Raw genomic sequence first — 23,858 nt, 5'->3', positions numbered from 1 at the left:
TTTGTAGGAACATCTGTTGTGCAAACAGGGGATGGGCCAGCGCTGGGGACATGGTGCTGAGATCCCTGCGTGTGCACAGCAGGTATGGGACATCTCCTTGTGGGACACTAACAGCAGAGAGTGTGCTTCTGAAAGGAGAGAGGACAACTGTGAAGTGCCACCACCAGCGTGGGTCAGCACCCCATGGTATGGATCCTCTCGCAGGAGGATAGGTGAAGGCCTGGCCTCCCAGGGTAACAAGAGATTTGGGATGATGTTTAGGCAGCGCTCCAACTCTCAGCTGCTCTCAGCTCTCATCTGCAGGAGCTGAGGCTGCAAGTTCTCCCATGAAACAGTGTTAGAAAGAAGTGTTTTCTCTCAGAGCTGGGTTGCATGCTTACTCACAGCACAAAGGTTTTGCCAGGCAAGCAAGGGCTCAGGCTGTTCAGTCCACATAGAGCATGATGGTGATGTTGTTCTTGATGCCATGCAGCATCCGACACCCAGTGTGGAATGTCAGCCATGGACCCCTCCCTGGCTGATGGACTTCCCACTAACACAGGCTTGTGAGGGTGGTTAGGGAAGAGCAAAAATTAAGGTGTCCCCTGCTCCATATCCTCTAGATAAGCACCCTTAGCTAACAAATGCATTTCCCAAGTCTCAGCTTCCCTCTCCTAGCCCTAAGCCTGAGTTAAACTAGCGCAACTCACTGGCAAGGGTCCCTGTGCACAAACCCTCCTAGCATCCACAGCATCCTGAGCTCCAAACCAGCAGTGTCGGAGCTTACCCAGTACCCCAGCATATGGGTGTAGGTGTCAGCTGTCCAGGACCTCTTCCATTCCCAGGTACTGACATCAGGGACCAGCACATAAGTCCCAGGCCCTGCAGAGGTAGAAAAATCTATCAATTCCTGCCTTTGAAGTTCAAATACTTTGCTCCAACCCATGGCACGTGTACAGCCAGACGGTTTCCACAGGCTGGCCATGTTCTTGGGCACACTAAAGAGTGTGCATCCAAAATCTGCCCTTACATCAGGATGCTCCCAGCTTCTATCAGACAGTAGCATCTTTGTTTTTTGCAGGGTCTTTGCCACGTCCTTTCTCAACTTTCAAGTAAACAAGAGCATGTAAAGATTTATTGCCTTGTGTCTGGCACCTGCTGAGCTTTCTATCACATGTCATAGAGAAACATTCCTTCCTCCTATCATATGTGATTGAGAAACATTCCTTCCTCCTTGCAACTGTGAGTGCCAGCAGGAATCAAGGACAGGAGCCAGGCCAGGCTCTGACCAGCAGCACCTACAGCACAGCCTGAGCCAGCTCTTGTTGTGCTTGGTGCTGCAGGAGGCCCTGCCTGCTGCAGATTCACAGCTGAGGTAGAGAAAGCAGTGAAGTGACAGCAGAGCAGCAGATCAGTGACCAGTGCTGATAGGCAGTGCCTGAGCAGTGGTCCCTGTGTCCTGCCCAGCCAGGCAGCTGCTTCCCTGCCTGCAAACCACGCACTTCTTACACAATGGGGACACAACCACTCTCACCTGTAAGTCCCTTTCTGTCCATCTCTACAGTAAAATGTCTCATTGTTTCCTCCAGCTCACATTCCTTTTAGTGCAATAACACTAAAACACGGTTGTAACTACAGGCCCCAAGGTATAGAACCTTTCCCTGCCTGCTGCCTGCAGGGAGTTAATTCACAGCAGTTGAGAGCCCTTGCTGTACCAACAAAGAGATGTGTGATCTCCCTGTCCCTCTGCCCCTCCCCTCCCAGCTGCTCTCCGATTTGCACCTTCCCCCAGCACAGCAGGAGGCACAGCAGCGTCTCTTCCCGCATGTGTTTGCCCCCATGCACCGAACCGTAAATCAGAGTTCACCACCCCTCTCCCCCACCCCGAGCTGCTTTTCACAGCGGCTGGGTGAGTGCTACTCACCACAAACGTCTTCTCCCCGCCTGTCAGAGTGCATCACAGTGACACGCAGAGAGGACGGGCTGCGCAAATGGAGCATGAGTTATGGGCCGTCAGCGGGGGAAGAGGGGGTGAACTCATGGAGCATTTCCTGGGATCGGGCCTCACATCCACGGCACCCCCAAAAGGAACATCTGGAGGAGACCTGATGAGGCGGATCTGCATGGATCCCCTGCCACACGCAGCTCCCTCCTAACACTGTGTGACTGCATGGAGTGGATCCGAAGCCGGGGCAGGATGCGGCCCCGAGCCCGGCACAGCCACCAGCAGGCAGAGCCGAATCCATGACAACCAGAGCCTGCATGTGAGAAGCTCAATGCCTGCCGCTCCCTGGTGAACGCGAGCGTCCCGCCGCTCAGGGCTGCGTTCTGCAGCAAGCCTTGCCCTCACGCATCTGTGCCCAAAGGAACATCCTGCACTCCTAGAGCTCTTCTGATTTTCAAAGCTCCTAACAAGCTTTTCTGACTCCCTGTACCACAACCCCATCCCGTGCCCAATTCACCACGAGCTTTGCATTCCTCTTGTACTTCTCTGCTACGGCACATTTGTATGTCATTAATGCAGCCAGGGCTTTTACTTCACCGACACCGATTGAACTGCTGAAACGAACCCCTGGGAAAAGAGAGAGAAGAAAGGCAGAGTGCCTGCCACAAACGGCACAGAGGAGATGGAGGAGAGGCTTTGAATCTTCTGAAGCGGCAGCATCTCGTCACAATAGGCGATCAGAAATCATTCGGCTGCGTTTGTTCCTCCGGACAGCGATTTCCTAACAAGCAGCCATCCTGCGGGCACAGGGCCGCTGCGGGGAGCTCTGATAGCACAGCCCAGCGCCCGCCGAGGGATGGGGCTGAGCCCCCTGGGGCTCTGAGCAGCCATACTGCTGCAGGACAGGGTTAGGGCGCGATACGCCCTCAGGGAGCGCGGGGTGCTTGGGTCAGAGGGATGCAGGGAAGGCCACCTGCTGACAGCTGCAGGGGGCTGAGGGGGAGAGCAGCAAAACCAGCACTGCTTTTGCCCTATTCCCTCCATTGCCTCAACATGGCAGCCGCGCCTGCCGAGGACTGTGCCGGAGCTAGCAGCCCTCTGATTGGCTGAGCCGGGGCAGGGTGGCCACCTGAGGGCGCTGCGTGAAGAGGCTGCGAGGCTTTCCTGATTGGATGCAGCTGGGAAAAGGGGGCGGGGTCTACGGTGGGAGGAGGGGTGTGGAGTGGTGGGGGCGTGGTGGGTGGAGCCAATCAGGGTGGGGCACCTTGGGGGCGAGGTCGGGAGCGGGGGCTGCAGAGCCAGATGTGTGGGGCAGCACATGGGCAGGGAGCCACGCAGGGACGCAGTACCAGACCTCCTGCTCTGGGTCTGCCTGCGAGCCCCAGGGCCCGGCACCGAGGGCACGTCCATCAGTTCAGGCGCAGGCCAGGCGGTGTGGGCACGCTGTTGCGTTCACGTGTCTCTGCCCGTGTGCGTGGGAGGCAGGGCTGCGTCGCACAGGGAGGGGGCTGCCAAGCTACCTGCACCCGCAGCCCCCTCCCCGCAGGGAGGATGCGCTTTTCAGGCAGCTGCCTGGCTTCCTTGCGAGCCGGGAGTGCGGGAGTGTGTTGCCAAGGCAATGGGGACCATCTTACTCATCCTCCTCGCTATTGTTATCCTGCCAGCCCGGAGGTGCTCGGGTGGGGAGAGAAGGAGGAGGAGGCAGCTGGCCAGGGAGGAAGGCTGGTTGCAGGGAGGGGAGGAGATGCGTGTCCCCTCGTATCGCCATCTCATGGGGGTAGGAGATACTGATGGGTGAGGGGAGAGCAGAGTGCAGAGAAAGGGCAGGTAGGGTGTGAGCCAGCAGCCCTACGGCAAAGTCCTGGGCAGGGGAATAGAGGGATAGGGAAAGACACAGTCCCCTCCACTGCCAGGACCTGAGTCTACCCATGGTGTCTCTTGTCACTCTGTGCCCCTCTTGACCCCCTAAACCCGTGTGGCAGCGTGGGGTGTAAACTCACAGCTACATGGGATGTAAAACCACAGCTGAACCAGGCAGGGTGCACCTCACCTTGGCCCCGCTGCAAGGAGGGGAATGGGACAGTGAGCACAGAGCTGGGATCAGCAAAGGGCACGGGGCAGAGCCCGGTGGTATGACAGCTCCTGGCCATGCAAACGTCTGGCAGCTGTGAGCGCTGCTTTTGCATCGCATGTGACGAGTGGTTGCGGTGCAACAGCCAGCACGAGGTGCTGAGTGCTCGGGGGTCCGGGAGCGGGGTCTGTGCTGTGCAGCACCGCTCGCCCACGTGTGTCACTGCTCACGCGTGTGCCACCCTGGCTTGGCGGGGTGCCTGGCGGTGGTGTAGGGGTGCCCCGGGGTTGCAAGGCTGCGCTCTTTATTTTGATATTCTTCCTCCCTATTTTTAGCATTCGGGGTTTTGTTCCAGCCTCGCTGTTTACTGGAAGGAGCATTTCTACCGCCAACCTCCCCTGTCTCCAGGCAACCAGGTGTGCCAGCTCCCACCGTGCTGGTGCCGACACCGCACCACCCTATAGATCTATAGGGCTGGGTTGGGGGGGTTAATGTTAACTTCAAGGCAGAGGAACCCTATTTCAGGGTTAACATTAACCCTCCTAGCCCCTGACTCACAGCCCCATCTGCTGCAGGGACCTGTTGCACCACCCTCCCTCCAAAGCGGTCCCAGTGGCACCCATAGGTGCTGGGCTGGTTAGGAGGTGGTCAGACTGACACATGGCTGCGGGGTGCACTGCGATGGATGTTCCTCCCTCAGTCTCCATTGCCGTGGAGGGACCACCGAGCTGGACTCATGCTGACTGGGGCTTCACATGAGGTGATGCTGCCCTCCGCCACCCCACTGCACGGCGATATGTGGGGGGCTCACAGCGTGAGCCCATGTGTGGGGCAGTGCCATCTGCCAGCACGACATCCCAGCGGCAGAGAGGTGCTGGCCCTGCAGGATTGTTGGGGGGCAGGCGGGGCCTCGGGGGGGGCTATGAGCCCCGAGGCGATGCTCGCGGGCCGCCTTCCCCCCCGCAGCGCGAGCGGGAGTGCGTGGGAAGGAGTTAGACAAAGCCTGAGCCCGGGAGCAGAGGCAGCGCTGCCGGGAGGGAGACGGGGACGTTCTCCCCTCCCATCCTCCCCCCGAGCGAGGGCTGAGTAGAAGCCCTCCTCGTTCTCGTCCGCGGCGGCAGAAGGGACCCGCACGACCCCGACCCTCGGGCTGGCAGCCACGGGGTGCAGCGGGCAGCGGGACAGCGCCGATGGCCCCGCGGTGATGCCCGGCGGGGAAGCGGATATCTCCCTCACCAGGTAGGAGGGGAACGGTCTCCGTGTCGCTGTCACCCCCACCCAAGGGACGGCACCACGGGGCTCGTGCCAAGGGCCGAGGGGCCGCCTGCCACGTGTCCCCCCTAGATGCAGCATCTCCTGGGGGCGCTGGGTGGCTGCGCGGGACAAGAGCCATTCCCGCACCCGGGGGCTGTGTCGGGGTTCTAGCGGGGAGAGGATCTCACGATCGGGAGATGGGGATGGGAGTGAGGTCCCAGAGCGGTGGGGGCGATGATGCCAGATTGCCCTCCCCCCCCGCCCCAGACAACCGGGCCCCCAACACTGGAGCGGGCGGTGCCGGGGCGGGGCGCGGACCGGGGGTACCGCTGCGGGGGGAGCGGCCTGGGGCACGGTACCGCCCCCGCCGCCGCCGCCGCCCCACGCATGCTCCGCCACCGCCACCGCGCCGGAGCGGAGCGGAGCGGGACGGGACCGCGCCGGAGCCGCCGCCGCCGCCGCCGCAGCCGCAGCCGCAGGTAACCGCGGCCCCGGGGCGCGCACGTGGCGGGGCTCTCCCGCTCCTTCGCGGAGCCCCCGGGGCGGTATCACCGGGACGGGAGCGGCCGCCGCCTCCCATCCTTCGGGGCTGCGGCGAGGGCGGCTTTGTTCGCGGCTCGGCCGGGGCGTGCCCACGCGTGTCCACGAATGCGTGTGTGCCCGGAGCCATGTGCCGGCGGCTGCGTGCCCGTGCCTGCAGGCGGGAGTGCGTGTGTGCGTGTGCCTGCGGGTGGGTACCGCGTGTTCGTGTCTCTCCGCGTGCCCCGGGCGGGATGCTCTCAGGGTGGGTTCGGCCCCGCCGGGAGGTGTTACGGGTGGGACTGGGGAGCTGCGTAGGGAGAAAGGCTCGGAGGGCTGGGAATCGTTTGGAGCCGCTTGTGTGACACCGGCTTCTGCCCCTCGTGCCACGTGGCCTCGTGCGGCTGTGGGTGCGGGTATCTGTGCAGGGCAAGTGTGCACGGTGCCCAGCTGGCACACCCTACCCCGCCTGGCAGAGCCCCCAGTGTCCTGTGCAGCCCCTGGCCCTTCTGCTTGCTGCTGCCTGCAGGCCAGTGGATGCCCTGGACTGGGTACCTGTGTGCACGGCTCTGATGGGAGCTGTTCTGAGTATCCGTGAGGTTCTTACTGGGCACTACAGGTTGCCCTCCAACTGTTCTCTCCTCAGGGTCTCACAGCCCCGTGGCTCCAGCAGCCAGAGCAGCCCCTGAATCCCACACGTGGCTCAGTCGCACCAGGGAACGGCTGTTTTTGTGGTAGGTGGCTGACACTGTCCTTCCCTTCCCGGGTTGGGCACTGTGCTGGCGCATTCTGGGCACAGCCAGACCTGTTGTCAGGTGTGGTGTGGCAAGAAGCAGTTGATGACTGACAATGTTCAGCTCACTGCCATATTGCCTGTCTTGCAGGACTAGCATGGGAGAAGCCTTCCCCAGGCATGGGCAGCACTAGGGAGCCCGAGGCCCTGCAGCTGCTGAACCGAGAGGCTGAGGACGCCTGTGAGCCCGGTACCAGCTCCTTGGGCTGCCCACCAGTGGGTGAGCACTTGCCCAGCTCTGGCTGCAACGCGGATGGCCGTGCCATGAGGACCTGCTGCGTGGCCGAGCCCCAGGTCCTGGGCACTGTGGAGAAGGTGCCGGTGCCAACAGGACTGGGGAGCTGCGGGGCAGCCGGTGGCACTGCCCCTGCCTGCAGTCCTATGGAGCCAGGGGGCACCCAGAAGGAGAAGGCCACCCCTGCGCCCTCCCTGCCTGAGCCCTGCCTCAAGGCACCCAGCAAGGACACGGGCAGCGTGCCGGCTCCAGCCAAGCATGTGGCATTCCTGGAGCCATCGGTGGGAGCTGAGCTGCCCTCCCCGATGCCAAGCCAGGAGCAGCCCCAGGGTGGCACAGGGGACACTGAAACCCCCGAGCAGCTCCAGAGAGTTGGGGAGCAGGGCAGAGCTGATAGGAGTACTGAGAGCACCCAGCAGCCCCGGACTGCCAAGCTGCTCTGCGGGTCCTACTCATTCGAGGTGACACCCCCGCAGGACGCCGGCGTGCAGGACACAGGGACACAAGTGGACAGCCGTGCATCCCTGGTGTCGGTGGCACTGAGCCCTATGAGCCCCCCGGGTGGAGCTGCTGCCTTCACCTTCCCCAAGAGAGAGCTGAGCTCTGCCCCATGCCTGCAGCCCTCCAAGAAGGACGCGGAGATGCAGGTATCCATGCCTGTGGAGACGCGCTCAGTGGCCACCGGGCCCATGACGCCGGTGGCCAAGTCCCCACAGGCCTCATACCCTGAGGTGCACGTGAAAGGGGTGGCGGAGGAGGCTCCAGAGCCCATCCGGGAGGTGAGCTGGGACGAGAAGGGGATGACGTGGGAGGTGTATGGGGCCTCCATGGAGGTGGAGGTGCTGGGCATGGCCATCCAGAAGCACCTGGAGAAGCAGATCGAGGAGCATGGGCGGCAGGCGGTGGCCACCCCACAGAGCACCCGCGCCAGCTCCGTCAAAGGGGCTCCCCGCAAAGGCGAGCCCAAGAGGCAGCCCAGCGTCTTTCGGGCTCTGCTGCAAAACGTCCGGCGGCCACGGTGCTGCTCTCGTGCCGGCCCTGCCATGGAGTGAGCTACTGCCCAGCCGTGGGACGGAGGGGACATGGGGAAGCGTCCCTGCCCTGCGTCCCGAGACGCCCGCTGCCGGCGTGCAGCGCTCCAGGCAGGTGGTGATGGAGTGCTGCAGGTGGGGATGGGGCATCTCATCTGCAGGGGTCCCCCCCAGCCCTGGGACACGAGTTGGATGCCATCTCCCTGTGTGTGGGGTGGGGGCCTGACCGTGGCTTAGAGTTGGGCTCGTGGCAGCAGCAGTGACAACAGCCCCTGGCTGCCCACCGCACTCCTGTTCTTGCTACATCGGCATCATGTCCCACTGCTGTGCCCAGCAGAAGGGTTGTGGGGCTGGAGCACGTCTGCTCGGGGCCATCAGCTGCTTGTCCCCATCACTGCAGCTGGAGGCTTTTGGGGAGGTTGTCCCTGTGGTCCCCAGCCCTCCCTGGCTGCATTCGAAGCACGGGAAATGTCCTTGTCCTGGTGGTGGGGAATGAGCCCCACCACCTCCCAGCCACGCTGCTGTGAGCAGCATCCAGAGCCCCCAGGCTGTCCCTTTGTGGGTCCCCCAGCCTTGCTCGCTGCTCCCCCTCGGGCTGCACCAGCTGCAAAGTGCTGCCACTTTTTACCGCTGGGATTTTGCAGGGGTGGGAGGGGGGGATGGCTTTTCTTGAACTGTGTTTGCATTTTTGGAGCTTTTTAAGAGACACTTTCAGCCGTCAGCCACCTCCCCCCCAGCAGCCTGCGGGGCTGCAGCTCTTTCAAAACACTGTCCCTATATCCCTGCCTTGCTGGGCAGCACCAAGAGCAAAGTCGATGTGCTGGGGGGTGAGCACCTCTCTGCCAGCAGTACCTCGGTGTCAGTGCCAAACTGTCAGACCCCACATCTCGCCTCCTGCTCCCCCCCTCCACCAGTCTGACTCAGTGCACAGGAGTGGCCCCACAGAGCCCCAGGAACACCTGAGCTGCAGGAGGCTGCAAAAATTGGGGTGCTGGGGATCCCCTGGCCTGCCAGTCCACTCCAGCGCTCTGGCTTCATCCCCGACTTTCTTGTTTTCCTCTTTGTTTTTTTGGGAGTGGGGGGAGGAAGGGGGGTGGGAGAACTACATTTGTCAGTTTGGGTGTAGGGTAATAAAACATTACAGAAAGCTCTGTGCAGTGCTGCAAGCAGCTCTTGGTGGGGATTTGAGGGGTGGCACAGAGCCGTGTGGTGACACCGAGCCCCTCCAGCCTGACCTCAATCCACCCCTTTCTTCCGGGAGAGGGAACCCCCTGTGGCCAGCACCGAGGGGCTGGTGGCCATGGGACACTGTCATCACATGAGATGGGTTTATTGCTGGGGTTGAACACGACATTGCCAGAGCAGCTGCCTGAGTCCCGCTCCGGCCCCTCTGTGCTGCACATGCTGCTCACAGGTCGGTGGTGTTGAAGGCAGTGTTGATGTAGGCCATTTTGGAGGGCTCCTCCATGTTCAGGGCGGCCGCCAGCACCTTGTCCTCAGTGGAGTCTGTGGGATGTGGGTTCCCTCTCTGGGAGAGAGCACAGTCGTAAGGGTGGGGACAGGGATACCCCATCCATCCCCAGAACAGGGATGAGGAGAAAGGGATGCGAGGGTCCAGCAGTCCTTGCGCCACAGCAGGATGGGGCTGGGCGGAGGTGAGCAGGATGCCCTGCCTCCTACCTTGGCCTTGAAGTTGTCCTCCTTGGGTGAGTCCACTGTGTTTTCATCCAGGGAATTGATGCTGCAGAAAGGGGAGGGTTTAAGAGGTGGTGGCAAGGCACAGGCAAGGCCAATGGCCTTTGGAGCTGCCTGTAGAGCTCACCTGGCCAGCGAGCTGGTTTCTTCATGGAAGCCCAGGTCATGGGATGGGTCCAGCGAGAGATTCAGCATGGGGTTGGCCCTGGCCAAGGGTGGGAGGCAGTGAGTGACGGACCCTGTGGGGTCAGCCGTGTGGGAGCAACATGGCACAGGGAGCCCATGCTCACCTCTCAGCATTGTACTTGTTGGTGCCAGGGATGCCCTCTCCCTGCACCACAGCTGGGCTCAGTGTCGTGGCTGTCTTGAGAGCCTTCATCGCACTCAGCTTCCTCTTGTAGCTGCGGGGATGGTGATGGTGAGTGGGGATGTGGGGACAAGGGGTATGTGGGGACACGGGGTGGGTGCATGGTACCTCCTGGTGGTCAGCACCAAGGCCAGGATCATGATGAGGATGAAGAGGACTAGGAACGCTGCCAGCCCCGCGATGACGCCGATCATCTCCTTGTCCTTGCTGCTCTCTGTCACCTCACCGGGGCCCTAGCACACAGTGGGGCTGTGGGCAATGTGTAGGCACAAAGACCCCCAAGGAACCATGTGGGGCTGGTGCCTTGTCCCTGCACGCCTTGCCCACCCCCACTCACGATGACAACCAGGCCCAGGTTCATCAGGTTGGCCAGGGCTGTTGGGTTGCTATTGATGAACCTGCCGAAGGAAGAGAAGCAGGATGAGTAATGAGGTGGGCAACAGTGCTGGCACACAGCTCCCTCACCAGTACACACAGGGTCAGCTGGTTGATGTCCAGTGCTGTGCCATTGCTGTAGACAAAGTACGCCTCTATCACCGACTTGGCTTTCACCCTGCGGGGACAGGAGGGGGGGTGAGCAGGCTGTGGGGCATGGTGCCCTCCCCATGGCCAATGCCATCACTCACGCAGTGGTACGGCTGTCTTCATAGGTCCGGATGGCTGACACGTAGACCCCTGCCTTAGTGGCGCTGGTCAGGGCTCTGCAATGGGGTTATGGGTGAGTGTGTATATGGGGAGCAGCAGGACCTGCAGCCCCAGCCCCTGCCAGGTCCCCATACATTCTGATGCTTTCCAAATTGCTCTGCACTTCATCCAATGTTGTCGTAAATTGGAGGTGAATGCGATAGCTCTGGTCCACTGTGAAGATCTGTGTGGGGACAGCAAAGTGAGAGGGGCTCAGGAGGGCACGGGGCATCCCAAGGGGATGAGGTGACACTCACATTGAGGGTAGTCTGTGTCGCATGCTGTGGTGCTGCACTGTCCCGAGCCTCCACTGTCACCTGGTACTGCCCCTTCAGTGAACTGTCCAGGTTGCTGGCCACCCTAAGTGGATGGGGACATCCCATATGGCTGGGTCTTCCAAGAACCCCATTCTCCCAGCACGCTCAGGCCCCTTTGATGGGGACCAAGTTGCTGGGGATGTCCTCCCTCCATCCCTTGCCTGTGCCCCTGCCACGCGGCAGAAGAGCTCAGCTGGGCTCAGCCCACACCACGCAACCCCCAGCTCAGCCTGGCCCCATGGCATTACTGAATGCTCCCGGTGTAGTTGTCCTGGTCAGCTGAGGTCACCACCTTGAAGAGGTTATCAAAGGGCCGCTTGACCCCATCTTCCTGCACAAGCACCACGCTGATGATGGAGAAAACGATGGTTCCTCCCAGCCCCGAGTCGGCATCTGTGGCCTGCAGGGACCAAGTACGTCAGCAGCACAGCTGGGCACGGATGGGCAAACCCAGCACCCAGAAGTGTGCACTGCTCCTCACCTTCACAGTAGCCACTTGCAGGTCCACAGGAGAGATTTCAGGGACAATGACTGTGGGGACAGACAGTACAGTTGGGGTGCTTTGCAGCTAAGTATGCTGCAGACCCCATGCCCTGCATGCACCATGGCTCAGTAGCACAGGTGCAGCCCTAAGCACTTCATGCTGCTCTTTGTGGGGAGCAGTGGGTTGTCCCAGCTTGGACACCGTGCTGCTCACAGCCCTCTGCTTCCTGGGCAGCTGGGCAGAGCCACACAGCAAAGAGCACATCATGAATGCTGTATCCTAAGCTCTTCTACTCACCAAAGGTCCCGGAGACAGGAAAGAAGATCGGTGCATTGTCGTTAATGTCTGTGATCCAGATCTCCAGGGTTTCTGTCAAAGCCACAAACACAGAGCACTGGTCAGTCCTGCTCTGTGTCCTCTGGGAGCCACGTTCCCCCAGAAGGCCCAGATCCCTGCGGCAGAGACCAAAGAAGTGGGGACACCTTCCTGCCAACCCAAAGGGACCAAAGAGCTGGGGACAGCCTCCATCTATCCCAAAGAGGCGCTCCTCTGGGGAAGCAGCAGCTCCAGGTCCCATCTTCCTCCCTGCCCTGCTCATGGTGGACACAAGATGTGGGCTCTGCCTGTACCGTTCTTGCTGTAGCGGTCGCCTTTCTCGGTGTAGAGGTCTTCAACCCGCATGGTCAGCCGGACCTCATCACACAGCTCATAGTCAATGTCCAAGCTGTCGGCCAGCAGCGAGCCATTGGGCAGCAGCACAAACCAGTCCCAGCACACCTCCCCAGCACTGCTGCCACCCTTATAGCAGGCAACCGACAGCTCCTCGAAGACCAGAGAGTGGTTGGTGTCTGGGTCAAAGGCAACCACGGTGAGGACCAGACCCAGCTGCGTGCCGTTCTCGCTCACGCTCACACTCTTCTGCGAGGACGACGGGATGGTGGGCGGCTCATCATTGACATCGAGGACGTTGACCAGCACCGAGACGTTGGCGATGTTCCCTGCATTGTCTGCAGCCGTGTTCTCTGCCAGCACCACCAAGGAGAAGAACTTATCCTGCATGGTGTCATAGTCCACAGTTACGTCAGGGTCGAGGGAGAGACGCCCGCTGTAGTTGCCCGGCCCCAGGCGGGTCGAGCTGATCAAGAAGTTGCTGGAGCCGGTGTTCCTCTCCAGCTGGAAGGAGATGCGGGAGTTGACCTCCGTCCGGTCAGCATCCGTGGCCATGACGTTCCCCACGAAGGACCCTGCAGGAGAGGCAGACACTCGGTGTCCATTTGTCTGACCCCACGCACTGTTTGTCCCACAGCCTGACCACCCTCCTCATACCGTCAGAGCTTTCAAAGACGGAGAACTCATAGGACTGTTGGAGGAACATGGGCATGTTGTCATTCACATCCTGCAGGAGATGATAGCCCGTGAGTGTCACCATGCTAGAGGTCTGGCATGGAGCAAGGGACAGGAGCACGGACAGCTGCTCCCTGCTCCAAGTGTGGCACATGGGGACACAGTGCCACCTCTACATCCGGTCTGACTGTGCCCAGTGCTCACCGCCACGGTGATGGTGACGTTCACCATCGTGCTGAGCTGTGGCACCCCGTGGTCGTACACCTCCACTGTCACCACCAGCTGCCCTTCCTCACTGTCCACAGCCTCGCGGTCCAGCGGCTCAATGCTGTGCATCTCTCCAGTGATCTGGTTGATGGTGAAGTTGTTGCTGTACAGCCCTGGCACAATTTTGAAGCCCAGCTCACTGTTGGGAGTGCCTTCCTCATCATTGTCAATGGCCTGGAAAGAGAACACCAGGGAAAAGGAATGGAGTTGTTTGGAGCCCAGGACAAAACCTGACTCCTCTGCTTGTGGTGCCCACCCTGATCTGTGTGCTGACGTTCTGCCCCTCTTCCACATAGATGAAGTAGGAGCCGATGATGATGGGCTCGTTGTCATTCTCATCCAGCACGGTGATCTCCAGCATCGTGGTGCTCGTCTTGTTACCCCCGTCCTTGGCTTGCAGGTTGGTGGAGTACATAGAGCGCATCTCCCGGTCCAGGAAAGACCCATTCCTCACCAGCACTGCCCCGCTCGTGGCATTCACCATGAAGATTTGCTGGCTGCAGCACACACAGACCCATCAGTGGGGCTCCGGCCCAGGGCAGGCGGCATCCACAGCCCCCCAGCAGCTGTGCCCCACGTACATATACTCCTGGAGCAGCTGGTAGGTGATCTGGCCACCAGCACCGCTATCTGGGTCATAAGCCTAGAAAAAAACAGGAAACACCTGGAAAATATGCTTCAGTGATGAATGTGAGGCTCTGTGTGTGGGCACTGAGCACCCCAAAAGGTGGCCCCATGGGTCACACTGGTGTGACTGCCCTGGGCACATGAGCTGTGCCCTGCCCTGACCGTGATGTTGGTGGCAACGACGGTGCCATCGGGGCTGTTCTCCATCACGCTCAGGCTGTAGGTGCTCTGCGGGAACTCGGGGAAGTGGTCATTGGTGTCGATGAGGTCGATGGTCACAGTGGCTGTGGAGCAGCAGTCTGTGGGGTTCCCTGTGTCATTAGCAATGAGCTGTGGGGTGAAGTGACAGTGTCTCGCATAGATCCCCAAGTAGAGAGAGCTGTTATATCTGGCCCAGCTCTTCTAAACCAAATTGTTGTGACAAAGTCATGCTCTGCTCTTGTCCTTGCAAGCAAAGGGTTGTGTCCTCAGACATGCGGGGAGGAGGGACCCACCTGCACCACCATGACGTGGGTTATCTCATAATCCACAGCTGATGGGTCCTGCACGAGAATCTGCACCTCCCCCGTGCCCACGATTCTCGTAGGGGAGACAGTGAAGGTGCTGGCACTCGCACCCTGCAGGTAGAGCTCAAAAGTGCCATTGATGCCCTGTTGGGAAGATGGACATGAGATGGACATGGGGTGAGGGTGGTGGAGCAGTGGGACAGCAGCACAGCTCCAGGGATGGGCTCCCACCTTGTCTGGGTCGCGCGCGACGATGTTGAGGTTGGACACGGGCATGTTGGAGGGGGAGTGCTCAACAATGCTCCCCGTGAAGTTACTTTGGGTGTAGATGAAGTCGCAGGTGGAGAGGAGGCACTGGTAGAAGTGGGGCTTGTTGTCATTGACATCAGTCACCAACACTGTCACCACAGTGCTGGCCTGGGCCACATTGCCATAGATATCCAGGTTGCTCTCGCGCGCCTGTGTGGGCAGAGGAGTGGGTCAGGCCACGCAGAGTGAGGAGAAGAACAGGAGTCTCATGCTGTTCCACTCACCGTGACCTCCAGCAGCACCTCCTCATTCAGCAGCTGCTCACGGTCCAGCAGCTGGCTGACAGTGATGGTGCCCGTCGTGTCGTTGATGGCGAAGGGGACGCTGGCATCTAGGGGACAGCAGGGACCAGGTTTAGTCATGGGCAGGGCTGCTGGCTGCTGGAAGTCAGGCACAATCCCCCGGGTGCCCACCCTACTCTGTGCCCCCTCACTCACTGGTGAAGCTGTAGTAGATCTTATCGTTCACCCCTGTGTCTCTGTCCATGGCGGTGACGGTCAGCACTGTGGTGCCCTGTGGGGACGCAGCCATCAGGGCACAGCCTGGGGACACCTCCAGCTCCAGGGCAGCGGGTTGGAGTGCTCACCACTGGGCAGCCCTCGGGCACGGAGCCGGAGTAGGGCTCATTGAGGAACCGTGGGTTCAAGTTGGGCACATCGATGACGGTGATGGACAGGTAGGTGGTGCTGCTCTGGATGACCGTCTCGTTGCGCAGCAGCCCTCCACCGTCCTGGGGCACAGCACCTGTTAGTCCTACATCGCCCCTCCCTGCCACTCCAAACCCAGTGCCCCCAGCTGGGCAAGATGTCCCCACCTGGGCAAGGATCTTCAGCTGTAAGAAGGTGTTAATGGTGTAGTCCAGTGAGCTGTTCAGCACCACGCTCCCATTGAACAGGATGTAGAAGAGCCAGCGGTTCTTCGCGGCGTCTGGGATCACCTGGGCAGGGGACATTGCCACATGTCACCAGACCTGGCCCATGGGGAGCCCCCACCACACAGAGCTGCAGTACTTACGTCCTGGATGCTGTAGCTGACTCTGGCAGCAGTTCCAGTGTCAGAGTCGTTGGCAAACACGTTGTAGATGATGCTGCCCACTGTCGTGTTCTGAGCACACAGAGAGGCAGTGGTGGCATTGCATGGGGAAGCAGGGTTAGGGTGCTGACCCTGGCCCCTCCCAGCCCATCCAGTGCTCAGATGTGCACTCTACTAAGGATCTCAACCCCACTCCCTGTCTGTACTCTGAGCCAGCCTTGCCCTGGGCTGATCATCTCCATGGGCACTCCCTGGTGAGGGCAGAGACCCAGCGAACACCAACCCCACTGGCACTGATGTGTCTGCCAGGAATACCATTACCACACACCGTTACCACATGCCCAGGCACAGGTCACTGCATTCTGTCACCACACATTATTGCTGCCTGTTGTCACCAGGCACACCCATGCTATAGGAACCACCCATCCACGGGGCTGCCAGGTGCCAGGAGGTACCTCAAGGACAGAAGTTTCATAGGGCAGGTTCTGGAAGACTGGTGCGTTGTCATTACGGTCCTCCACGATGATGGTCAGGCGCTTGCTGACCTATGGGGAGACTTTGGATGAGGGACAAGGAGCCAACCAGCATTACCCCCTGGGCAGAGCCCCACTGAGCATCACAGTCAGCCCCACTGAGACCCTGCCGAGACCCCACTGCAATCCTCGTTCCCACACTCACCGCCGCATTGATCCCGTCAGACACTGTGACGGTGATGGTGAGCTTGGCCTGGGTCTGGGAAGATAAAGCAGAGCTCAGTCAGGACACGCACAGCTCAGCCTAGGTCTGATGGCTCTGCCATCCATCCCCATGGTCCCATCAGTCAGTCCCTGCCCTCACCTCGCGGTCCAGCAGGTTCTTCAGTGTCACCACACCTGTCTGTGCATCAACGTTAAAGTAGAAGGAATCTGTGCCAGAGATGCTGTAGGTGATCGGGTCCCCATCTAGGTCATAGGCTATGAGGGTGAAAGCAGTCTCGCCTGGAGACAAGGGAACAAGGGCAGAGTCAGCCCCAGGCTCTCTCCCCAGCCCCAGCAGCCTCCCCACAGCCTCTCCTCACCTATATACAGGTCCTCAGCCACGTACACGATGGTCATGTTGAAGATGGGAATTGTGTTGCCTGAAGCTGCAGGCAGAGCATAAGCTGAGTGCAGGGAATCTCCCCTTTCTTACTCCACATCTCCCACTCCTCACCCTCCCCTGGGGTACCATCCCCACCACCCAGCCCACAGTGCCACTTTTGGGAGTCATGGGTGCCCCCAGAGAAATGGGATGGAGCTGAAAGTGTCTCTGATGCTTCCCGGCAACCCAAGCCTGCACTGAGCAAAGTCCTCACCTGCTGCCAGGAGGAAGGGGAGCAGCAGCAGCGAATGCCATGCCATCCTGCACGGAGCCTATGGAACATAGAAGAGAAACTGGGGCATGTCCTGAGCCCCCACACTGTGCCCACTGAGAGAGCCTGGGATGGGAATGTGCTGCCCAGGGGAATAGGTCCCATGGGGACACAGTGGGGAGACAGGGTTGGTCTCTAGGTTCTGGTGACCTCAGGAGTATCTGGAGACCCCAAGACCTGCTCCTGAGCACGACTGGAGGCTGCATCAACTCCAGATCACCCCAAGCCCCACATAGAAGCCCCATAGTGAGCTGTGACACCCCACAGCATCTCCCTCTCTTGTATCACAGCCGATGGGCAGCCTGCCAGCCCACCCTCTTCAACAGACATTCCCTCACCCCAAGCCCAGACCGCGGTACCCAAGGGGGGACTGGGGCTGTGCTGGGATCCCTTACCTGCAGCCACCTCGCCGGGATGCTGCCAGCAGCTATGCTGCACTTGCACCTTGGCAGCACTGCAGAACTTTGACTCCTGAAGTAAATAGGTTCGTCAATGATTAACTGCAATTAATGGGTGAGAAACTGTTTTCCCCATTCTTCTCCCTGTTTTTCACCACCCAGCTCTGGCCCAGCCCAGTGTTTGCTCCCCAGCTCCAGCCCCCCATGCTGGGGACCATCCCCATGGCTCAGCCACCCCAAACAACACCCTGAGGACTCTGCCTGTGGGGCTGCAGGGGGATCCCAAGCCCAGGGGGCTGGGGGGGGGTCTGCCTGGCATCCCCTAGGCTGGGAGCAGTGAGGTCTCACCAGGACGCAGGTGGGCACCGACCCAGTGGAGCTGCCGCTGGGGCCCTGTGCATCCCCTGCTGTGAGGTTTCCTCCCTGGGGGGGCCAGAGGGCTCAGCTCTGCCTCCCTGACCTACTTCAGCCCGCTGGGGACAAGGGTGGATTGTGTGGCTCCGCTCATGCGGAAGAGGCTGGGATGTGAGTGTGGGGGTGCACAGACGCAGCCTGTCCTGGCTCTGCAGGACCTCTGGCCTGGCCCTCTTCACCCCTATGCACATCCCACTGCAAAACCACCTGGACTGTCCCGGGACACCCCTAAACCTTCCAAGGGTTGGCCTGGGGCGTCCCCAGCACCTCCATCCCCATCCCTACCCAGACCTGCATCCTATCCCCAACTCCATATCCGTCCCCTTCCCTTAAACCGTCACCATCCCCATCCCTGACTCCACCCCCGTTCCCGTTTCCATTTCCATCCCTCTCCCCATCTCTTTCCCCGTTCCCGTCCCCATCGCCATTCCCATCTCCATCCCTACCCACATTCCTATCCCCGCCTCTCTCCCGTTCTCGTTCCTTGTTGTGCACCTCCGCTCGGAGCATTACGGCGCGCGCTCCCCGCATAGCGTTTGTGCCGCGCCGCTTTTAGGCGCAGTACGGCGGCGGGGCCGGAGCGGACGCGCCCACATCGGCGCGGCGCAGGGGGCGGCGCGGGGCGGCCGGTTCCATCGGGGCGGGAGCGCGGGGGCGCCACGAGGCGGGGCCGAGGCCGGAGCGCGAGCGGCACCGGGACGGACACCGAGCCCGGCGGGCCCGGCCGCCGCGCCATGCGAGCGGGCTGAGCCCGGAGCGCGGCCGCGGCAGGCACCGATCGGCCCGCGAGCGGCGGGGGGCGGCGCCTCCGGTAGGTGCGGGGCGCGGTGCCGGGCCCGGACTCGGCGGGGGGCGGCGGAGCGGGGCAGGGCCGCGGCGGCGCGCCGGGGCCGGGGGGTGCGGCCCCGGTACCGGGAGGGCGCTGCGGCCGGGCCGGGCCCGGCGGGACGGAAGCGGGGCCGCCCTCGGGGCTCCTCGCTGCGCTCGGCCGTTCCGGGCTTCGTGCTCGGGGAGCGCCCCGTCCGCGCCACCCAGCGCCGTGCGGAGCGGCGGAACCGCTGCGGAAGTTGTGAGTGGGGACGGGGTCCGGAGCGCGGCCCCGCGCGTGGGGCGGTGCTGGCGGCCGTGCCGCGGCGTGGGACGCGCTGCGCCGCGGGGCCCGGCAGCCCCGTCCCGCCGCCCCGCGGGCGGCCTAAGCGGGCCGGGGACCGTGCGGGGTGCCCGCGGCCCTGAGCGGCATCGCCGCGTTCCGGCAGCGCCCGGTCCCGCTGCGCGCCGACCGCGAGCCGTGCGCGGCCCTGCTCCCCGTGCCGACGCCTGAAGCTGCCTCGGCTCCGGCCCGGGGCTCCACAGCCCCGAAGTGCGCGGCTCCCGTGTCCCGGTGCTGTGCGTGGGCTGAGGCCGGAGCCCCGGGGAGCAGCGGTAGCAGCAGCAGCAGCAGCAGGAGGAGGAGGAGCGGCCGCGGCGGCTGTGGAGGGGAGCGGGCTGCTGCCTGATGTCACTGCGGTGCATGGTGGGTAATTATGCACGTTGCAATGAAAATAATAAGGCCGGCTCCAGAGCGGCGTCTAAAAATACTGCTAATGCGGAGTGCCTGCCGGGTGCCTTTGTTTGTCACCTTTGGGTGTTTGCTTTGAAGGCTGCCGGGCAGCGGGAGCCCGGCTCTGCTCCCCCGACCTCAGGTGATGGTGAGCTGCAGCCTGGCTCGTCCCTGTGCTCGGATAAACGGATTCCTGCAGCCCGTGGGGACAGCGGGACGGCATCCTTTGCCCGGGTGTGTGGGGTGGGAGGCGGGTGCTGTCTGTGCGGCTCCCGCTGAGGTCCCTCCATCTGCTGCTGGCCGCCAGCAGCTCCCTGCTGTGCCCACGGGAGCGGTTTGTGGGGCGGTGGAGCCATCTGGAGCCCTGGCTGCTCTGACCGTGGCACGGTGATGGGGGGGGGAGGGTGGGCAGGAAGGGCAGGAAATGGTGAGCTGAGTGCTCAGCTCCCAGTGCTCGGCTTCTTCCGCTTCTTGCAGGAGAGATGAGAGCAGCTGCTGCTTCTGCCTGGCTGCTGGAGCTGGGCCTTGTCTTACTTGGCCGTGTTGGGAGAGGAGTGGTGCTGTCCACAAGGTTGCCTTGCCTTTGGGGCTGGGGCCGTGTTTGTGGGGCCCCTGCTGGTTGTCCCCTTGCTGGAGGGAGCACCGCCACGTGCCCCATCTGGCTCCTGGAAGCGCTGTTCCCACAGGCAGTGCAGCACACAACCCCTACCTGATGTGCTGCGCGGCTCCTGCTCAGCAAGTGCAGAACAAAGAGCTGAGAGAGGAGACTTTGCAAATCCCCATTGATTTGCACAGTGGAAGCTGCTCGCTGCGTGTTTGTGTCTGCCTGCCTGGGACCGGGGCTCTGTGAGGGGAATTGATCAAGCTGTAAAACCCAGAGCCAGCTAATGAAATAGGGACTATAGATTTTTATTTTAAATGGAATAGAGTTTAGGAGAGATTTAATTATCCCTGTTTTATGGACCTGTTAGAAGAATGAAGTAACAGCCAGCAGGTAGGACCTCGCCTTTGGCTCGTGGCATTACGTCCAGGTGTGCGCTGTTGGTGAAGTCCTGCTTCAGAGGCTTGGTGTGAAACAAAGCCATGGGAAGCAGAGCAGGATGGGGTGAGGTCCTGCTGATCCCATCAGGTATCCCCACTTCCATGTGTGTATCCATGGAGCAGGAGCACACTGACATCGTGGAGTGGCAGTGTCACAGGGTGGGCTCCTGGCTCGAGCAAGGGCTCTCCCTGCCCCAGGCATGGCACAGGCTCATCCTTGGGCATCAGAGGGTCCCAGAGGCACACGTTCACTGTTCCTTGGGTGTCCCCGCCAGGCCATGGGCACTGAGCTCTTGCTGAAGCCTGTATACCTGCGCAGAGCGTGTGGGGTTTGTAAATGAGCGCTGCAGAGCGCTGGGATTTGCTGGGCTTAGATGTGTGTCCGACACAAGCGGTAATGCTGTCACTACAGCCACTCCTACGTGTGCATCCACTTTGCAGTCACGTGAGCCTGGCCGCGGGGCACGGCTGGGCAGCCAGCACTGGCTGTCGGCAGCAAAGCGCGGAGCTTTTTGATGCTGTTGGGTTTTCATCTCTGAAGCGGGTTGCTGGCACATGGCGTCTTCCCGCCGTCCCTTGGCTCCCTGCTCAGGGCCAGCTGTAGAAATGTGGTTTGTCACCTGCCTTGTGCTAGAGGAAAGGTTGGCCGGTGGATTCGCTCAACCAGATGTCCTAGAGAGGGGTGCTTTAGGAGGGCTCCCTGCTTGGCTGTGTGCAAGGCAGGAGTGAGGAGAGCACTGCCCACAGCGTGCATCTCAGGGAGCCTTATTTTCCAGTGATGACCAGCGGCAGAGACAAAGCCCTGGGCTTCCCTTGGCTACCCCAAGAAGCAGTGTGCAGGTTCTAGCTTGATCACAGAGAGCAGAGGGCCTGGCTTTGCTGTATGTCATGAGCTGCCTGCTCTGGGCTCAGCCTGCCTCGAGGTGACCGCAGGCTCCAGCACCTTGTGCTGTGTCTCCAGGAAGGGGCTTGGCTCCGGTCCTTCCTCTCCTGGCCAGGCAGGCGCAGAGCCTGCTTCCCTCCAGCAGCTTGCCTTTTCCCTGCTGTGCCGGTGCGGCTCCCCGGCTGCGTTTGCTTTTTGATCCAAGTGCCTTAGTTGCTTTTCTCTGTGTGCCTGCGCTTTGGGCGAGTGGTGAACAATAAAAATCTGCCGGCGAGAGCTGTAGCAGAGGTCAGCCAGCTCCTGTGCCCCAGGCTGCTCTGTTGTCACTGCACAGTCGTGCTTTGTGCACAGGGGCTGTCAGCTTGGAAATCATGGTGGTTTTTTTTTTCCCTTTTAAAACTATCCCCAGGCACTGGCGCAGGGTTTTCTGCGAGTGATGTACTGGGGAGGTATGGCAGCAAACTTCCTTTGTGCTTAAGGCAGTGGTCAGTGCCGGTTTCAGGGCATCTTGAAAGCAGACCCCTGGCTAATTATAAATCAAGGACAAAAGAGGGCAAATAGTGGCTGCAAATTGTGAATTTGTCTGAGCTCCTTTCTGAAAATGATTGTTGCAGGTTGTCAGTGTCCCTGCAGGCTTCCTAAAATGCAAACAAAGCACCCAAGCCAACTTCCTGACCGTCACCCACGCTTTCAAGAGGCGCTTCGTTTTGCTGAATTGCTTGCTGCCATCCATTGGCTCCTGGCTCTGCCTGTGTCCTTTTTGCCAGGTGCTGCTGGCAGCAGCAGAAGGGCAGTGTGAGCGATCCGGCCTGTGCCCAGCAGGTGAAGCAGTGGGGAGGTGTCTGGAGGCGCTGCCCCTTGGCGCAGTGTACGCAGTGTGCAGGCTGGGCTGGGTGGGATGCTTGCAGAGGGTGGTGGGTGAGGGATGCAGGCTGTACCCCTGCTCCCTTGGGTAGCTGTGGCCTGGAGGAGGTGGGGTCTCTGCTTTAAGGCAGAGCTGTATGGAGTGCAAACGTGAAGGGCAAAGCAGTGAGGAGGCCTGAAGCTGGCTCTTGTCCCCCCACCCATGTACAGCTGAGTTGTGGGACTGCCTGTGGCAGGATGAAAGGAGATGGAGGTGAGCACGGTTCATGGTGCTTGTGGCCATGGGAGGGGGCCACCACAGGCTGCTGAACGCCTTCTGACAGCTGTTCACCCCACAGGTTGAGTCAGGGTGCTTCCCCTCGCTGGATGCTGCTGAGCTACAGAGGTACCTGAGCTGCTGCACCACAGCCTTCTGGTCACGCTGCTTAGGTCGTGCAGCTGTTTCTAGGGCAAATGAAGAAAGGTGGAGATATGTCTGCAGATTCCTGTCCTGAGGAAATGAAGGCTTGCGCAAGCTTACTGTTTATTTGTGAGTCTTCTCTCTGCTTTGAACTTGCTGGCTGGTTTCAGTTAAGATCAGCAGCGCAGCAGCTATCTCAAAGGTCTGGAGAGGAAGAGACTGCTAGTTCTCCCTCTGCACTGCAGCTCAGCCTTGCTATTAGACATCAGAGAATCCACGTGGGAGAGAGATCGACAGGAAACTGGGTGTTATCAGTTCCGCTGCCTGTGCAGCTCCTCGCTCCTCATGTCAGCGTCTCCACGCGTGTGGCTGGAGGCGTTTGATGGGAGTGCTGGCAGCCCGGGGGTGTGAGTGGGTGGTGTGCGATCGCTGCGAAGGCGTCCTTGCCTCCCCTGCCAGCAAACTCAGCTCCACCAAGGTGTGCAAAGCGGGGAGGGAGCTCCTCTCCTCAGCGGGAAAGCACCTCACCGTGCAGCACCTGCTCATGTTGGGGCGTCCCACGTCACCTGGTCTCTGTTGGGTTTTGGGTAGGGTGGGGGTTCTCCTGCTGTCTCCCCATGAAGGCTGGGAACTCCTTAGTGCTTGGTACCGGTTTCTTCTTGCTTGTTTTGCAGATGGTGGGGAGGGGAAGATCTCTCCTGGACTTGGTGGAGAGGCTGGGGAGAGTATGTCTGGAAGCTGATGGCATGCTGAGTGTTCAAGAGAGGCTGGGGGAGAGCCTGCCTCCACTGGGAGTCTTCCCCACATCGCTTCAATCGCCCCAGCTAATCCTGTGACAGACCTGACCTATATATGGGGCCGGGGAGGTGGCACGTCTGTAGCAGCAGATGGTGTCGCAAAGAGCCTGGGCTCAAGCAGGCTCCTGTTGTGCTGACCTCTGGCTCTTGTGAGGAAGAGGGTGGGCTGTGGTGATTCCAAATTCATCCTGTGCAGTTCTTTGTGACAAGAGCTGGGCATATGCAGCCTTCACAGGTAGAGAGCTTCTCTGGAGGTTTCACTCTGCTCAGTGGCTGGAGCCACTGGTGTCCCTGGTGAAGGGCAGATGAATGGACTCAGGAGCCCTTGTCCTGGCCCAGAAGCACTGGCTAATGCCTGTCACTTGGGCTCCTTGTTGTGCTCCTCCAGGCTTAAGCCCACATCAGGATGCAATCACACTGGTGGTCAGCAGTGGCCTTTTACATGGTGGCACATACCCGGAGCAGCATGATGTAGTGGTGTTTGTGTATACTGCTGTGTCCCCAAGGCAGAACAGGGCAAGTGTGAGCTGAGCCACCTGTGCGTGCCCTGTCCTCACAGGGGCTGCCGGGCAGGCGCACAGTGTGCCACAGGAACCACCTGGCCTGGCCAGGCACAGGGCATGAGCATTGCTCGCCAGAGAGCCATGTTCCATCACCTGCTTCTCCCACCGT

The 23,858-nt window shown here is 60.8% G+C and overlaps 2 protein-coding genes across 3 annotated transcripts; one reads left to right on the top strand and one right to left on the bottom strand.

The window, feature by feature from the left end:
- The first annotated feature begins 5,082 nt into the window (after positions 1–5,082).
- On the top strand, positions 5,083–8,470 carry GPRIN1 (G protein regulated inducer of neurite outgrowth 1). Its single transcript, XM_052684449.1, has 3 exons — positions 5,083–5,234; positions 6,415–6,502; positions 6,653–8,470. The coding sequence occupies exon 3, from the start codon at positions 6,682–6,684 to the stop codon at positions 7,846–7,848; it is 1,167 nt and encodes a 388-aa protein (XP_052540409.1). The 5' UTR covers positions 5,083–5,234; positions 6,415–6,502; positions 6,653–6,681; the 3' UTR covers positions 7,849–8,470.
- A 671-nt stretch (positions 8,471–9,141) lies between these two features.
- CDHR2 (cadherin related family member 2) lies at positions 9,142–18,128 on the bottom strand. Of its 2 annotated transcripts, none has more exons than XM_052685131.1 (33): positions 18,112–18,128; positions 17,245–17,320; positions 16,793–16,850; positions 16,517–16,582; positions 16,297–16,436; positions 16,138–16,191; positions 15,915–16,004; positions 15,442–15,531; positions 15,242–15,364; positions 15,014–15,157; positions 14,865–14,940; positions 14,652–14,758; positions 14,350–14,577; positions 14,107–14,262; positions 13,775–13,942; positions 13,567–13,628; positions 13,242–13,482; positions 12,923–13,159; positions 12,701–12,770; positions 12,004–12,618; positions 11,672–11,743; positions 11,372–11,421; positions 11,139–11,290; positions 10,831–10,933; positions 10,669–10,757; positions 10,516–10,590; positions 10,365–10,442; positions 10,227–10,287; positions 9,998–10,122; positions 9,813–9,923; positions 9,650–9,727; positions 9,508–9,568; positions 9,142–9,355 (listed from the first exon to the last, which is right to left on the bottom strand). In XM_052685131.1, coding segments are annotated over exons 1-33 (3,978 nt in total). In that variant the 5' UTR covers positions 18,114–18,128; the 3' UTR covers positions 9,142–9,235. The 2 variants fall into 2 exon arrangements, with proteins under 2 accessions (XP_052541091.1, XP_052541089.1); XM_052685129.1 differs by lacking the exon at positions 18,112–18,128 and adding an exon at positions 17,596–17,720.
- Positions 18,129–23,858: the final 5,730 nt, after the last annotated feature.

This window comes from Tympanuchus pallidicinctus, unplaced genomic scaffold, assembly GCF_026119805.1.
Source record: "Tympanuchus pallidicinctus isolate F22 unplaced genomic scaffold, pur_lepc_1.0 scaffold21, whole genome shotgun sequence".
Lineage (NCBI taxonomy): Eukaryota > Metazoa > Chordata > Aves > Galliformes > Phasianidae > Tympanuchus > Tympanuchus pallidicinctus.
The sequence above is the reverse complement of the archived record's forward strand: the minus strand, read 5'-3'. Positions and strand labels throughout refer to the sequence as shown.